The following is an 18,079-nucleotide window of genomic DNA, read 5'->3' as shown; positions in this document are numbered from 1 at the left end:
ACTGAAAACTAGAATGTTGAAAATGGCCCAGGAAACAAATATGCCCTGGCCAGATAGTCTACCCATTGCTTTGTTCAGTGTTCAATACACCCCACGAGGGGAACATGCTCTATCCCCATTTGAGATACTGTTTGGTACTGCCCCCAAACTTGGTTGTTACTACCCACAGCAGTTACAAATGCAGTCTGATGTTTTGATCAAATATGTAACTGCCCTAGTGCAAGAACTAACCAATATGCATGGTCGAGTGTTTTCTTCTATTCCAGATCCAGATCTAGATACCGGGACTCATAGACTCGTGCCCGGAGACTGGGTGCTCATGAAGAAATTTGTAAGGAAACACTCCCTAGAGCCCAGATATGATGGTCCTTTCCAAGTTCTGTTGACCACAGCCACATCAGTCAAACTAGCTGGCAAGAACACCTGGATACACGCCTCTCATTGCAAGAAGGTTCCAGCTCCCAACGAGGACACCTCAGAAGGAAAATGATGCTATATATCTTTTGCTTGTTGGGTCTAGGGGGGGGGGGGGCACAAAAGGTTGCTATCACCCAATATGAAGAGGTAGTCACGTTTTGGGATAATTCATCCAATATTCATGTAGCTACCTTCTCCTTTGATTATTGTAATATAGTCCGCTGCCCCTCAACACATTGGCAATGTAATCGATACAGCAATGTCGGTTTCAGGTCTACTTATATATGCGTAACGGATTCCTACTGGGGACAGGAATGTGGTTACTGGGGAGCAGTAGGGTGGAACACGGGAACAGATTGGGGATACCGACCACAAAATGGTCTAGCAAGGAAAGACGGGATGGCAAAAGATTCTTGCCCAAATAGGCATCGCAATAGTTATTATTTTTGTTTTGCCTGTGATTATTGTCTGCTGTGTTCTCCCATGTTTTTAAAAGTTTATGACCAAAGCTGTTGACAATAGCACTCCTACCTTTTTTCTGCAGTCAGATAATAATACTCCACTCTCGGAAGATGGTCCATTTACTCCGTTACAGTCCCTCCCAGTTAAGTACAATAGTATAAATCCATAGGGACAGCATCTGACTTCCTTATGTGCAAAGTCTGTGGCAAGGGGGGTCATGGACAAGCCATGACTCGTCTAACATACAGCACAAAAGAGTTCCCAGGCACATCTGGACAGATGAGTTAGTACACATCTAGGGACAGACTCAGAAATAGACATTTCTAGGGGGGACTGTGATGGATTGGATAAAATGCCTATTTCTTCATCTGTAATGTGTACCTTGCTATGATTCCTTACTCAAAATGGCTACCACAGCTACCCCTCCCATCAAGTATGGAAGATGGCTCCCCACCTAGGAATTCCACTTCAATGCTGATGTGTTAAAAAACTGCAATAACAAGACCATAAATCATAACAACAAGACCATACAAGGACAAGACCTATCAAAGAACCAATGAGACAAATAACCTTTAGACCTGAGACAGCTCTTTTGCATACAAACCCCCTCCCCTACAGCCCCTGTATAAAAACGCAGGCTGTGTAGGAATAAAGTCAGACATTATCATTCTGAACGTGTGTCAGCGTGATTTTTTCTCAGTGCACGCATTACCTACGTAGGAAACTAATCTGGACGGGGACAGATACTCTGCAGACGGTTGTTCTGATCCAAATCACCTTCACCATGGACTGGGTTCACCAGGCACTGGGTGGGGGGCAGAGGGAGGCAAAGGAGAATGCCCGGCGGCCACGGTGGAGCCCTGCTCCGCAGGATCTAGATTTCACTATCCACTGTGGCCAGGACAATGTACTGGACAATGCCGGAGGACAATTTTGCCAGGCCAACCCCTCAGGACTTATTGAGTGCTTCAAGGGCGCCAGTGGTATCCCAGTGCCAGGGGGAGGCAGCTGGGGCACCAGGCACCCCTTGAGCAGGGGAGGTGTGACGATCGAGAGGATTTGGCCCGGGATTAAAGGGGTACACTTCAATTGGCCACCCTCTACCCTCACCTGGGAAGCAAGGGGTTAACTGGACTGAGGTCCAGTAATGTGTTTTTACCTCGCTTCAATATCTAAATGCTTATTCCCCTGTAAAAAATGTATTGTTTCTGGGCCAGTGTCTGCACCACACACACTGGGGCTTAAGGGGTTAATAAGCTACAGTTTAAGCAAATACAACTGTGGGGTGTCTTTTCAGAAAATCGGGACTTCAAAAGGCTTGATTGAAGTTGGGTGTGAAAAGCAGAAGGGGTTTTTAGTGTACAGTATGTTAATACCTAATTTGCAGACCAATGGAATATTGCTAGAGACAGCTAGACCCAGGCTGGGACATTGGGTGTGACATTTAGCACCAGGTGACAAATGTCCACCACCCAGGGGTCCCTGCTTCAAAGGATTTTTTGATGGGGGCCAGGGGTGCGGTTACCAAGGGGATATCAGAATGGCTGACCTTATTAAATATAAGAATATTATGAGATGTCCTCGGCTGAACGTGCTAAAAATTACATATGTGTATTCGTGGGACCGAGCCCCAACTAATGATTCTAAACACTTGATATCTAACAGATACTAAGAGCCAGATATTAATATCTCTCTTAATTTTAATATTACACGGTAATATGTAGTCTCATTGGGAGCGTCATGCGTGACGGAATGCATTAATATATCTCGCGTGCCAGTAAGTACTACTAAACGGAAGTTATGAAGTTATTTAGATAGGGAAAAGCAGTTTTTAAACGTCGTGGGGTGGGAGTTTTACTCTGAGGAAAACTGTCAACTTCACCGCTGATTTATGAGAGGGGCTGGGTTTAGGTTGTGTTCAAAGGGAAATAATTGTATAAGAACCAGGCTCCGCCTAGGGCTATTGTCTTTCATGTCTTCATGTATGGTCTTCATGATCTTCATGTATTGCTGTGCTGACTACATCTGAACCTGAATTATGGAAGAAATTGCCCATCCTGTATCCTGATGGCTTTCTTGTCCTAAACTTTAAGTAAGTGTCCATATTTTGCCTGTTATTTGTATAATCTGTTGTGTTCACCTTTATCAAGGAATAAATTATATTTTATCATATCTAAGTCTCGTCCCAGTTCAACCCAGTTATATATATATTATATTTTTTGGTGTATTATTAATAGCCTGTCACAAAGCTCCCGTCACAGGCACAAAGGAGGCACAATGGCAAAATACCAGGGAAACTAATGACATGTTAAGAACATGTATTTTATTTCACATTCTGTTATTTACTAATGCACCTTAAGCACGGGTCAAAGTTTGGTGGTGCACGGGGATACCAACAACCAGTACCTTTTTATTCAGAGTACCCCTACTTTATATTTTTAAAACACTTTTTTTTAAAGTTTTGTTATTTCACAAAAGGCTTTGTCACTTTAATTTCATTAAAAACACAAAATGTTTTATACATCATTTTTAACTCATTTAACAGATTTAAAAAATGTCTTGAAGTCACAGAGAGTACCACTATTTTTTAAGGCACTTGAACCACTGCACCAAAGCTTTGTTTTCATAGATATCCTGATCCTTTATGTTCATTGGTGCAGATCATTCTATTCCCAGTAAAGCAAATCAATGTGAAAGTTTAATATTAGACAGGAACTGATTATATATATATATATATATATATATATATATATATATATATACACACACTAAGCAGTGCTATGGCATGACACCCAGCGCCAGAAGAAATCCTGCGGCCCGTTCAAGTGAATGGGTCGCAGTTCATCATCAGGCACAGGAAAGTGCAATATCCAGTGGGACTGCTTAATACCTATGGGCCGTTGCATATTAAAGCTGCTTAGATTAACGGTTTTTTATAGGGCATTCCTGTGTCCTTTATTGGCAGATCCAACACAAGATGTTACCTTCTCTGTGTCACAGTCTGACTGACCCATAATATAATCAAATATACATTACTACGACACACAGCCAACACATCTTTATCCAACTGTTAGCAAATGTTGTGTCTAGCCACAGCATAACACAACTCTTGAATACACGGCCATCACACAAAATTGGAAAGCCAGATGTAATCGAACCCATCCCAGGTGTCAGAGCCCCATATTTATTAACTTTAAAAACATTATTTTGAAATACATATATATGTGCCAGGATTTGGCATCGATCACCCAAATGTAACCACCTTAAACACGACACGGCCGTGGTCCGAGGAGGGGTTTCCCTGCTACGTCCGCTTCTCCTTCTGGCAAAAAAGAATAGCGTCTTTATCCCTGGATCTGGCCTTATAAATGTAGGATTGCGAAGATTTAATGCAACCCCATATCTGCCTGAGAGGTGAGCAACGCGTTACAGGAAGGGGGGTAAGTGTACAATACAAGTGCCACAGCTGTGGCTCTCACAGTGGCTGATAATGTGGCACAGTTCTGTATTAATAACATTAGTGACAAAATCAGAGGAGCAATGCAGTGCTGGCTAATGGTATAAGAGGGCTCTTTACATACAACATGGCAAAGGCTTCTATCTAGAGCTGGTTCTCTCAGCATAGATACAAAAGGACTCCCAAAATAAAACATTGGAGGCTGCACCAGGATCTCGCTCCATTCACAGACTTACGGGTAGCAGCATTTTATGATAACGGTACACAAAAACAAACAACAAAAACAAACAACCCATGGCACCGAGAAGTAAACAACGCTCTGACATAGAAAACATTGTGATGTTAACAGTTGCATTAGTGAGGAATTCAGTGCGGGCATCTCCAGCAGCCCGGTCATTAAGTGCTACGGTTCAGGATACAGTCAGGAGAACAAGATCATGGCAAGATCATTTACAACAGCATCAACCTCAAATCCCGCAACGCCCATCACCACTGCAGTATCAGGCGGCCTGGATGCTTTCATATTTTTTTTAGGCCAAACTGCTACTGCCGGTTTTGTTGCTCGAGGATCGGGTTTCTGCAGCACCGGGGAGAGCGCAGCACGGGAGCCCCCAAACCCATCTTCAATCCGTTGGAAAGAAAAAGCGTTTCCGGAGGAAGTTGAAGTATCCAGGGATCTGCTTATAGGTGCCTTTGGCTGAGACTTCATTTGCCACCTGAGCACAAAAAGGTAGGAAACATAAATATTACAAGTTATCGGTCTACAGAAAGTGAAAACCTAGCTCTTGGTTCACTTAGCAGATGATTCAACTCGCAGTTTAAATGACGTAAAACTTAATAAAAAGACAATGATGCACTCGAAGGCGGAACTAGGTATTTTTGCAGGTGCCTGCAACTGCTACCACAGCACACGGACTGCCACAGCGCGCGCACGCACACACACACACACACAGCATAGTGATCCACTGCCCATGGACAACGTAGCACACAGCATACTTGCACGCCCCGACTCACACCACCTCCTCCTCCTCCCCACCCCCCGACATCATGAAGAGCAAAAGTAGGCAGTCCTGCAGGTCTCTGCCTCTCCCCCGCCCCCAGCCTTTACCGCCCACACTCTGCTCTCCCCCTTACCGACCTAGCTACACTAACACACCTGTCAGTCAGCGCTGCTGCTGGTCACAGCGCCCAATGCTGCTTTGATGTCACAGCAACGAAGCAGGATCGGGCAGTGACTGGCTGCAGCGCTGACTGACAGCTTAAGTCACCGCCACAACACAGGCGTGAAGGGGGGGGGGGGGATTCCTGTGCCACCTATCAGGTTGCACCCAGTGCAGCTGCCCTGCTCGCCCTCCTAGTTCAACCATTGGATACACTCATTGAAACAGTACAGGTCTAGACCGGCCTCAATTGTCTCAGATTAGAGAAGAAAGTTCTCACCATCACAAGCAGGGTCTGCAAGTCTTCAGTCGCTGCCTGCTCACCCAGGATTTTATCTAAAGTCTCCACGTACCAAGATCCGGTCTCTCTATCCCTCCAGGACACAAAGCCTGACGTACAAACAGGTTTACAACATTAGGTTTGGCTAGATTATGAACATGGACACAGCTTCCCCCAAAATACATATGTGTACTTCTCTTAGACCTCCCCAGGCAACGTGGTCCTTCTGCCCAACACAAACTGCTGTCTGCAAACTATTACATCAGCACGCGTTTTCTGCGGTTCTGGCCCGGTAATCCCTTTGCTTGGGCTGATGTATGTTGCCGACCAACGAACACGCCATTTACCTGGGAAAGTTGAATAGGAAACCAAGATATCGCTGGATGTGGGGAGACTTGCCACAGCGTCAGGTTCATTCATCCCGCCGCCGCCTGCAAGAACTGGGGAGGCATCAGACTGCAAGGAATCTGCAGCAGTTCTATTAGGCGGACTCTCCGAATCCACCTCAAAGCCTCTATCCTTCTGATCTACAGAGACAAGGATTTCATTTTAAATAGAAGAGGTGGATCTGTAACTAGCCCAGCCGGCTGCTGGCCCTGCCGCGTGGCTGCTGGCCCTGCCACGTGGCTGCTCAGTTTGCCATTGAAGCAGAAATCCTAGTTTTGTTCTCACCCAGCCTTTCCCAGTCAACCCTGGAGACTTCATTTTTCGCTCCTTATAGTCCAAAGCAGGGGTGTCAACTCCAGTCCTCAAGACCCCCCAACCGGTCAGGTTTTAAGGCTATCCATGTTTCAGCACAGGTGGTGCAGTCGAAGACTGAGCCATTTGTGCTGAATCAGACACTGATTGGGCCACTTGTGCTGAAGCTGGGATATACTTACAACCTGAACTGTTTGGGGGGGGGGGGGGGTGTCTCGAGGACTGGAGTTGAGCGCCCCTGGTCCAAATGATTAATCACCAGGTGTCCCACACGTATATTCCAAATCAATTACAATGAATAGTTGGCTTCCTGGAGATACACGATCTCCCCACACAAACCTGCCGTTATATTACTTGGTTTATACAAATGCTTTTTCTGATTTGTTTCTACTTTTTGTTAAATCTCATATTCTGAGAAGACCCTCAACTGTTTTTCGAATGCAAGAAGCTTCAGCCAATTCCAGAAGACATTAAGAAGGGCAGAAGGGCAGTTTATAATATATTACTGGCAAGCAATAACATAGCGATGCCAAAGGAAATTCCCACACATGCTTCCTGTATTAAAGTGTTACATTGCTAGAGGGCAGTATCCTCAACTCCTCTCTGATTTCATAGCTGGACTTTCCACTATTGGTATCACAGAGTCGCAGCGTTAAAGGCAGTCATCTTAGCGATAGTGTACCTGTATATAAGTATACACATACATATATATATACACACCCACACACGGAACTGCATGATTGCAACGACAAGAAGGCTTTACGGAGTTGCTTACTTGTAATAACACACACACACACCTATGACCCCAACACCCACCAAACCATATATGTGTGTCAAAAGGAGTGCTATTTGGTGTGACCAAAATGTATACGACAAAACTTGCCAATGCTACATCCAATATGACAAAAAAATAAAATAAAAGTGAGGTCTATTGAGACATTTCTCCCTCCAGTACGGAGGTAAATGAGAATTTTCACAGGTAGTGTTAGGATCTGCAAAAGGGCCATCCCTTGGCATGGCTGCAGGCTTACAACACTTTGGCCAAAAAGTTTAACTAAATGGCCCTTACTTATGAGAAAACAGAGAAGTATTTCACTATACTTTTTCTCATACTGGATGTAGCATTGGGAATTTTTGTCTGCTGTTATAATAATATGACATTTATGCTGATTAGGCCGTTTTTACAGCACATCTGTCTGTTATAACCGCTGGAGCCCTACAAACAGCGCCTAAGGATGCTTTCTGCTTTTGCCAGGCAGAGTAATTGGAACCATTGGCTTCTCTATTCTAAAAACATAACCCTCCGATATTACTTTGCGCGTGTGAAGCCGCGATGCCGTCTCCCACTGCACAGAAACTTTCCGTGCCACAGAATTCCAAACCCTTGTGCCAAGGAGAGGGGGTATTTCATGGTTTACCTCCACCACAGGCCTGGATAAAAAATAGCTTTGGCTTCCCCCGCAAGCTGGGGCAGTTGGTGCCATTAAAATAGGTCACTATTGTTTCCACAGAGATGCGGACACCGTCCGTTCCATAAACTCCTCCAGGAAACCGAATGTGTCGTGTCTAATGGGGGAAAAAAAAGAAGAGAACCAATGTTGTTATCTTGTAGTGATGTTATTGCAGAAGCAGGTTTGGGAGTGAGGTAAATCAGCAAAGCAAAAGAGAAGTCGAAGTCACAGTATCACTTCTATGGGTGCTGTTGAAGAGGCAATCCAAGCAGTTTTTTTTTAATACAGGATTGAAGCAGGGGGTCTCTGGAGCTGAACCCCATTAATATCAGCTCCGGGGACCCCTGCTTCCCGAGATACTTACTTCCATAGGGGATGCTGGTAGTCATTTCAGGGGACACATTATGGCCGCTTTCCAAAGCTCCCAGGCCCTGCCGGCCAATAGGAAGCCGTGACATCATCCGGTGCAGTTTCCTATTGGCCCATGTGACCGGGGGGCTTTAAAAACAGCAGGAGATACCGGCACTCCCTTCGGAGGCAAGTATCTCGGGAAGCAGGGAGTCCTTGGGGCTGAAATTAATGGGTTTCAGTTCCGGAGACTCCCCGCTTCAATCCTGTATTTTAAAAAATGAGAGAAAAGAAACGGCCTGGATTTATCCTCCGACATGGCTGGTTTCATTTGTGGGATTCCAGCGTTCACAGGAAAAGCTGCCATTAATGTGATCTCCAAAGACAGGTTTGGGGAGTGCATATTTCACCATCCGTGGAAAAATATAAGAATAATATAGTGTAGTTGTTTTTTAAATAAGAGACATCATTGTATCAACAGAAATAGGGACACACACTTTCCCAGTGATTAAACGGCAGTGGGTGTCAATATCAATCTCAGCTCAGGAAGATCCAACGTGGTAATTCTCGTGCGAGACAGAAAGGTATATATACTCCTAGTGCAACTTTGTATGCGCAATAAATGTATTATATTTCAATGAATAGTATCACACTTACATTTTATCAGTGTGGCATGTACACATAAAAATTAAAGGTGTCACAGATCCTCTGGTCTCTCCGACTGCATCGCGTCATTTCCGGTCATATATGACTCCTGAGGAAGCTTTTTACCAGCAAAGCGCGTAGAGTCAAGAGCAAGTAGGCTACACAAGCTCCCGAAACTGCCCTGCACCGCCGGCCCCCGCGGCTCCGGACAACGGGATTATCCGTGACCGGAAGTGACGCGGACGATTGCCGGAAGTGACGAAACGCAGTCACAGACCAGAGGATCTGTGCCACCTTTAATTTTTATGTGTACATGCCACACTGATAAAATGTAAGTGTGATACTATTCATTGAAATATAATACATTTATTGAGCATACAAAGTTGCACTAAAAAGTATACCTTTCTGTCTCGCACGAGGATTACCACGCTGGATCTTCCTGAGCTGAGACTGATTTTGACACCCACTGCTGTTTAATCACTGGGGAAGTGTGAGTCCCTATTTCTGTTGATACAATGATGTCTCTTATTTAAAAAAAGAAGAACTACACTATATTATTCTTATATTTTTCCACAGATGGTGAAATCTGCACTCCCCAAACCTGTCTCTGGATATCTGCATAAGGAGAGTTGGACCGTCTCAAAAAAGGGTTGAGCTGCGATTTGTATCACTTATGTTTCAGTAACACATTTGCACGTTTTATATAAGAGAGCACAAAATTATTGTTTTATACAAGTATTATTTTTTATATTAATGTAATATTCACATTATTTTGCCTCGTAGAGAAGCACTCTAATCACATTTTTTTTTTAAATTAATGTGATCTCACAGGCTCTTATAACCAAACTTCTTGCTCTGACGTTCGGCACAAAAGGGACAGAGAAGGCAGGAATGTTCACTAAAGAGAAAAGCATCAGGACAAAGGGGTAAGAGGATATGCAAAACCATAAGGGGTTTAATTCATGCTCCACTGTAACAGGGACCTGGAGCTTTCCTGGCCTAAATACAACAGGACATAGAGGAAAAACATATTCCCTGTTATTACAAAGCTTTTTTGGATTGGTCATGTAAAATGTTGCACAGATAGAGGCATAAGGTGTGTGTCTGTGTCATATGACTAACAAGAAACTGTAAACACTGAGAGAAAAAGCATCAACATTGTATTAGCAGCAGTCAACACAGCTTCATAAATACAAAGACAAAAATTACATACAAGAAAATTCAAATACAACAAATCCCCCAAACACATTATATATCCCCGAATATTGCACCTCAACAAAGGCCCTCCGCATGAAACACTGGGTGAGGCCTGGGTCAGCTCAATGCACTTTGTACAGTTTCGTGCTTATATTATTACTCGCGTGATGTGTTTGCAGTTATTTTAATGACTGTACGTTCCTACAAGAAACTAGCACCCCTAATACGAATGGTTTTGTTGGAGTCCTTTCCCCACTCTGCCCCAGTAAGGGCTGGTACAGCACAGGTACACTGTTCTTTACAGCAGGGGTGCTCATCCAGTCCTCAAGGCCCCCCGAACAGATCTTGTTTTCAAGATATAAATACATGAGTTTTTAATGAAATGTTTATAGTAGCAACTTGTGTCAAGTCTTCCGCTTGTCTCTCCTTGTGAATGACTCATGCTACATCTGCTTATGTTGGACACATACATGTGCAACCTATCCCTTTAGACGCTTCTACTTCTGCACAGTTCTATTCCTGGAACCGCCACGCTCCTACAACCCATATACCACCAGATCACAAGAGGTGTCCGACTGTGCCCCACCTCACAGCCATGCGACAGAATCACCACCACACAGCAATCCCGCTGACTGTGATCTTGCGCTGCCAGATCCCGCAGCTCACGGTGAATGTCCTATAAACAAAAAAAGAGCAGAGATGGCTTTTGGACAATGGGAATAGACTTCCTAGAAAAGAGCAGGCGATGGCGATGCGCAATATGATCGACTAACCGCTCCGGTCAGATTATCTCGCACCAAGACTTCAAAATGAAAGGAGCCCAGTCGCTTCGTCAGCTTCTCCCGGTCTATGTCCGAGCCAGTTCTGTGGGACAAGCCTGTGCGCTCCAGGAACTCTGTATTATTGATGATGAGGCAGAAGCCGCAGGGATCAGACTTCATTGGATAGTCCTAAAGCACAATTGTGTAGAGAGTTAAAAACGGAAGCAGAGTTTCTTTAGAGAACATTACATCTTTATAATGGACCATGTTATAGGAATTGTTTTTTCTTCCCACTAGTGAAACACACCTTACAACCACAAGACAATATTTTAGGCTCAAGCCCACTTTCTCTCATCGGACAACAACAACAACAACAACATGTACTAAATGACTCACGGATACTCCAAAAAGTACAAACAAACCAACCTTTTCTCTGTCCCGGATGATATTCCTTTTAATGTTGTGTTCAGCAACATCTAATGAAAGAAAAGTGTATTTTATCACATACAGACCAGTCTGGCTCATATGAAACCGTGATTACTTCTCATTTCCAGTGAAATGACTGAATATGCTGCAAGGGCACATTTGCATGCCATTACCCAGAATCCCCGGCTGCAGCAGAAGCACTGTGTGCATATGGGATGAGGCAGGTTTGAGGCTCTATCCAAAACATGCAAATGTGCTCCAAAGTGTTCTTTATCATTGCTGGCGTGGTGCGGTGGAGGGTGTTTGCCACTTTTTTACTCACGGCAACGTATTTGTGTACCCCAATATTAAATATTGAACATTTTAAATGTGTAAATTATGTAATACAGGCAGTCCTCGGTTATCCGACACAATGCGTTACTCAAAATGGCGTTGTAAAGCGAAACACGCTTTCCCATAGGAACACTGTTTAAATGAAAGGTTCCGTTCCTGAAGGCATTTTTAACACTAAAATACACCAAATATTTTATGCAGGCAATAAGATATGCAGCACACACATAAATTATATAGTGTATATACTGTATTATATATAATATAACATAATAAATAATATATTATATAGTATAATATAATATTATATAGTATAAAATGATATATATACGCTCTTACGACGCTTTGCAACGTTGTTTATGTGAATGTGTATATATATATATACACACACACACACACACACACACACACACACAACGTTGCAAAGCGTTGTAAGAGCGTTGGATAAGCCATTTTGGCGTTGTAAAAATGAATATAGGTATGCATTGCACAGCGTTGGATAAGCCATTTGTTGTAAAGCGAAGCGTTGTAAAACGAGGACTGCCTGTATAATCAAAGTCTATAATCATTAACGTCATGTCATTTTTTGGCCACTAATAGGAGTAATGTGAGTCCTTAGGCCTTGCCATTTAAAAACAATTGTGGATTATGAGGACAGCAGAAAGTACTATGGTCACTGATTTTCCAAACATACCCATTTTATAAGAAGGTTTAGGTACCGGGCACGGCTTTATCTGAGCAGGGGTCAATAAGCTGCCTCCACTCTGTGCAAGGAGGCCGTCTGCAAGCTCATCTTGACCAGTGTCCTGCAAACATGCCAGGAAAAGAAGGAACGCCTGACTTCCTCGGGTTTCCAGGTCAGTCACTAGCTTCCGAGCCTGATCCCTTCGAGTACCTGCACTCTGTAAGGACAGACAAAGTTTGGTAAGTACCAAGCACAGGCACAAACCTCACATAGGGCAAAAGATAACTGAGAACTGGGAGCAAAATCTGTTGCGTGAAGAACTCACAGCCACACAGACCAATTGTGCATAGAGCACCAACCATGGGACACTCAAGTGCAAAGAAATGTAATGCCTGAGCCAGGATGCAGGGTGCCCTCAGGTTCAGTGTCCTGGGTCGGGTGCAGGGTGCAGCATTGCATCCAAGGTACTTGGGTTCTGGACTTTGGCAAAGTGTAATCAGGTTCTGGGTCCAGGGTGCACTTAGGCTCTGCCTCCAGAATTATTGTAATCCCGGTGTTAGGTGGTATATTCACTCTAGATCCCAAGGTTGGAGCTCTGACTGATGTCTCCATTGTGTCCTCTAAGACAGGGGACCGCAATGTTTTTCCCCTGCGCCCCCCTGGCGGCTGTCCTCTCTGCATGCCCCCCCCTTACCTTGGTTCCCTGCGTCTTGGCGTCACGACATAACGATGCCATAGCAATGCGACGTCACGACCCTGCAGCGTCATTTGATGCTGCGTTGCAATGGCGACGCGTCTCCAGAAGCCAGCTGAACGAAGGTAAGTGAGGTTTACAGAGGCCTTAAAATTAAATGCCGGGAGAACACAGTCCTCAATGCTGAGATTTCAAAAGAGGAATTGGAAGAGGCGGTCAAATCATTAAAGCTCACTAAGTCTCCTGGCCCTGACGGTTTCACAAATGTCTACTATAAAAGATTCTTGCCAACCCTATCCACGCATCTGCTAAAAACATTCAACCATTTTATGGAAGGGAACCAAATCCCTCCAACAATGTCTCTAGCCAATTTGGCAATAATACATAAGGAAGGCAGAGACCCGATGCAATGTGGAAGCTACCGTCCAATCTCCCTCCTCAACAGTGATCTCAAGCTATATAGCAAAATTTTAGCAAACAGATTAAACCCAATATTACCGAGGTTAATCAACATTGATCAGGTAGGATTTGTTGCGGGGAGACAAGCCTCTGACAACACCCGAAAAATAATCGATATTATCGATCATGTCCACCTCACAGGCACCAAAGCACTACTGTTAAGCTTAGACGCAGAGAAGGCGTTCGATAGAATATACTGGCAATTTCTGGACCAGACTATGTGTAAATTTGGCTTTAAAGACACATACCTAGAGGGGGTCCGTAGACTATACCAAAATCCATCAGCAACGGTAAAACTACCAGGGGGGACTAACCAAAGATTCGAGATAACTAATGGGACTCGACAGGGGTGCCCCCTATCTCCTCTCCTCTTTGCGCTAACGATAGAACCACTGGCTTCAGCAATACGACTCAATAAAGACATCCAGGGAATAGATATTGGAAATAGGCAGCATAAAATTTCTCTATTCGCAGATGATGTCATCTTAACCCTCTCCAAACCCCAAACCTCATTACCCAACCTTCAAAAAGAACTCCGAGACTTTGGAAAAATCTCAGGATATAAGATAAATAATGACAAATCAGAAGCCCTGAACTTAAGTCTGCCAGAGCCAGAGGTGAAACTCCTCAAACTAAACTTTAATTACCGTTGGAGTTCCTCTTGTATCAAATACTTGGGAGTTAAGATATCGAGGACCTACCAATCACTATATAAACATAACTATCCGACCTTGTTCCATAAAATCAAACAAGATTTGGAAAAATGGGGAGGATATCAAATATCATGGATCGGGAGAATGATCTCGGTCAAAATGAATATACTCCCTAGATTATTATATTACTTCCAGACTCTCCCGGTCCACATCCCTGGCTCAGAATTGAAAAATATTCAAAAATCAATCTTCCATTTTATTTGGCAAGGTAAAAAACCTAGAGTCCCCAGGTCAGTTCTCTTGGCTTCAAGGGGGAGAGGAGGACTGGGAGTTCCAGACATTACAGAATACTATCTGGCCGCACAATTGAGACAGGTGGTAATTTGTAATCTGGAACGCAAGCCCAAATCAATATTGCTGGCTGGATATAGAAACGCAATATGCCGGAACGCCTTCACTGCCGGGTTGCCTTTGGTCCCTGAGCAGGGAGGACATGCAAAATAACAAATTCAAATTAGGCCCAATGAGACACACCTGGGAGACCTGGACGAAAAGCAAACTCAAGTACAAACTCACATCGCCACAATCCCAACTCATACCAATCCACAGAAATCCGAAATTTCCACCTGGCTGTGAGCCCAGACAATTTGACCAATTTCAAACCAAAAACATTAAAACGATTGCCGACCTCCTGAGCCTCGGGAAGTTCCTGAGCTACCAAAATCTACAAACCAAGTATGACATATTAGGACTGAACGTGTTCAAGTACCTACAAATTCGGCACGTTCTCCAAACATTATGCCCAACATTGGAATTTCCCCCTCTCACAGGTTTCGAGCGACTTTGCAGCGAAACAGATCACCAGAAAGGTCTAATAACACAAATTTGCACAGAGCTAGGAGGGACTACAGAAGTCCCCACGCATGACTACATGCTGCATTGGGCAGCAGAATTGGATATAGTTATAGACCGAGAGGACTGGGAAAGTATTTGGGAAAATGCCTCAGGAACTTCCATATGTACCACAATCAAAGAAAACATTTACAAAATACTGTTCCGCTGGTATCTCACTTCAGTCAGAATAAATCAAATTTACCCTCTGGCATCCGATCTATGTTGGAGAGGCTGCGGTCAAAAGGGAGACATGGCCCACATCTGGTGGACATGTCCGGAAATTCAGAAATACTGGGAAACAACACAAAAATTAATAGAGGAGGTCACAGACCTCAAAATACCTGTTGAACCGCTGACCTACCTGTTGGCCAGGCCCCTAGACTATCTGGACCGACCAACAGGAAAATTAGTCTCCTTCATCCTCACGGCGGCTAGGTGTGCGGTGGCAGCCGCCTGGAAGAAAGTGTCTCCCCCCTCGAAACAAACAATAATAAGAAGGGTGCAAGAAGTAATGGACATGGAGAAACTATCTGCTTTCCTTAAGAGGTCTTCTACCTCATTTACAGCAATTTGGGACCCATGGTACACCTATTTGGCGCATATAAGACGAAACGCCCCCTAACAAACTAGAAGCCCAATTCACATTAAAGCCCAAACCAGAATCACCAAGGTTCTAGGGATCATGACCACCCCCCGCTATAACCTTTGTACCCTCTCCCCCCCCACACCCTGCCCCCCCTTCTCTACTCCCTCTCTGTTTCCATACTCGCGCCTCCCTGATAGACTTCGTGAGATCAGGGAGGCGTTGAGCCTTTTCTTTTCTCTTTTCTCACAAGAAAAAGAAAAAAATGTACATTAGGCTGCCATATTGTTTATACCGTACATACCATGTAATTGTTTAACTGCCTAATAAAAAAATTTTGGAAAAAAAAAAAAAAAAAATTAAATGCCGGGGAAGCACGCGGGGCCTCTGCAAACCCCGCGCCCCCTGCAGATAATCTCACCCCCCAGTTTGCACACCCCTGCTCTAACTCTAATCCTCAAACCACCCCCAGGTGGTCAGGATTTTAGGATATTCGTGCTTTAGCACAGGTGGCTCAATCAGAGGCTCAGTCTTCAACCAACCTTTGCCAGAGATGGGATAGCTGAAAACCTGACCTGTTGGGGGGACGGGACGGGGGACTGGCGTTGAGCACCCCTGCTCTAAGGTATGGTCTTGAATCCCTTAACCATTCTGTCCCCTTATTCCCAGGTTGGATGTAGGGAAAACAGGGTGTTATTGCTGCAGGTTGTACAGGAACCATAGGGGTTGTATAGCTTTGTGGTAACCAACTCTCCAGGACCCTTCACACCGTATCCAAGTGGTGTGTCCCGTTACCTGGCTGGTGTCAGGTAACGTCAGTTCCAAAGCTTAGGAGCAGGTGCATGAATGTCTACCCCACCCCACTCCCCTGTCCCACCCCACTCCCCTGTCCCCCGCCCCTCCACTGTCCCCCGTCAGTGAATCTGACCTGGATCTCCTCTATCATGTCGCTGCTGAAGACCCCTTTCTCAATCAGCGGGTCCCACAGATCTGCCACCTGCATCGTTTTCACCAGCTGCACCCTGTTCAGCTTAAGGATTCGCCGGTGCTTCTCCTCCATCGCGGACTCCCCCAGCTTTCCAAAGCGACGCAAAGAAAAATATCTCACAGCACTTCCGTAAACAAGACTACTGCCCGGCCGCGCATGCGCACTTCTATGCGAAGTGTCATATTTGTACTCCCTCGCAGAGGTTGAACGCAGAGCCGCCATGTTTGTACACCCACTGAGAACCTTGGTGCAATAATGTGCAACATCTCTCACATTGAGTAGCATGACAGTAATTAATTAATGTGTAAAAGTTGTAGACTGTACAGCATTACATAAATGTATATACAGTATTTTAGAACGATATATATATATATATATATACACACACACACACACACACACACACACACACACACACACAGTATTTGTACTATAAAACAGGGAGAAAGCCTTTTCTAAAATGCATTTGGTTAAACTCTTTCACATCCTCAAACTGCAGCAGATCTTTACTTAATTAGGTCAGCAAATACATTTATGGCTTCTTAATTAAAATAATACATCTGCTGAACATGTTTATCAGAGGAAATATTCCTCCCATTGATAGTGTGTATAAAAGCACATACAGTACATTACCAGGTATAGCCTACATGAAATCTCTCACACAGGCTTCGAATTAACATGTTATCAGGTAACTTTTATTTAATGCTGTGAGCATATAATAAAGATGGATTATCACATAACCTTCATTCTAGTACAATGTTTGTTTAACCTTTTTTTGTTTAAGGAACCCTATAATTGTATTGTGAAATACTGCGGAACCCCAACACTCTCTAATAGCGCGTCTGTAATAAGATGCACTGTAAGGAACCCCAACCCTCTCTAATAGCACGTCTGAGATCAGATGCGTTGTAAGGAACCCCAACCCTCTCTAATAGCGCGTCTGACATCAGGTGCATTGTAAGGAACCCCAACCCTCTCTAATAGCACGTCGAGATCAGATGCAGTGTAAGGAACCCCAACCCTCTCTAATAGCGCGTCTGAGATCAGATGCATTGTAAGGAACCCCAACCCTCTCTAATAGCGCGTCTGAGATCAGATGCAGTGTAAGGAACCCCAACCCTCACTAATAGTGCGTCTGAGATCAGATGCATTGTAAGGAATCCCAACCCTCTCTAATAGCGTTTCTGAGATCAGGTGCATTGTAAGGAACCCCAACCCTCTCTAATAGCGCGCCTGAGATCAGGTGCATTGTAAGGAACCCCAACCCACTCTAATATCGCCCCTGAGATTGAACCCCTGTTGAAAAACACTAGTCTAGTACATAGTTTAAACAATTGCGTAAGACCACACATTGCAAAACAACCAGTTGCTTGCATGACAGGAAATGAGCTGAGATAGTGTTACAGAGAATAAACCCAGGGAGTACGTGCACATTTTCTATTAATATTGCACCAACAACATGTACAGCGCTTTAGGGAAAAGAGACAATA

The 18,079-nt window shown here is 44.3% G+C and overlaps 1 protein-coding gene across 3 annotated transcripts; it reads right to left on the bottom strand.

The window, feature by feature from the left end:
* Nucleotides 1-3,182: 3,182 nt before the first annotated feature.
* CASP9 (caspase 9) lies at nucleotides 3,183-16,747 on the bottom strand. 3 transcript variants are annotated; one of them, XM_075606073.1, is made up of 10 exons: nucleotides 16,530-16,668; nucleotides 13,013-13,127; nucleotides 12,328-12,535; nucleotides 11,304-11,353; nucleotides 10,890-11,066; nucleotides 10,703-10,792; nucleotides 7,894-8,041; nucleotides 6,124-6,303; nucleotides 5,777-5,886; nucleotides 3,183-5,052 (listed from the first exon to the last, which is right to left on the bottom strand). In XM_075606073.1, exons 2-10 carry the CDS (start codon nucleotides 13,052-13,054, stop codon nucleotides 4,960-4,962), a joined length of 1,098 nt encoding a protein of 365 aa, XP_075462188.1. In that variant the 5' UTR covers nucleotides 13,055-13,127; nucleotides 16,530-16,668; the 3' UTR covers nucleotides 3,183-4,959. The 3 variants fall into 3 exon arrangements, with proteins under 3 accessions (XP_075462188.1, XP_075462187.1, XP_075462189.1); XM_075606072.1 differs by lacking the exon at nucleotides 13,013-13,127 and having other exon boundaries at nucleotides 16,530-16,746; XM_075606074.1 differs by lacking the exons at nucleotides 5,777-5,886; nucleotides 13,013-13,127 and having other exon boundaries at nucleotides 16,530-16,747.
* Nucleotides 16,748-18,079: the final 1,332 nt, after the last annotated feature.

The sequence above is a fragment of the Ascaphus truei genome, chromosome 6 (genome assembly GCF_040206685.1).
Source record: "Ascaphus truei isolate aAscTru1 chromosome 6, aAscTru1.hap1, whole genome shotgun sequence".
NCBI classification, from domain to species: Eukaryota; Metazoa; Chordata; class Amphibia; order Anura; family Ascaphidae; genus Ascaphus; species Ascaphus truei.
The sequence above is the reverse complement of the archived record's forward strand: the minus strand, read 5'-3'. Positions and strand labels throughout refer to the sequence as shown.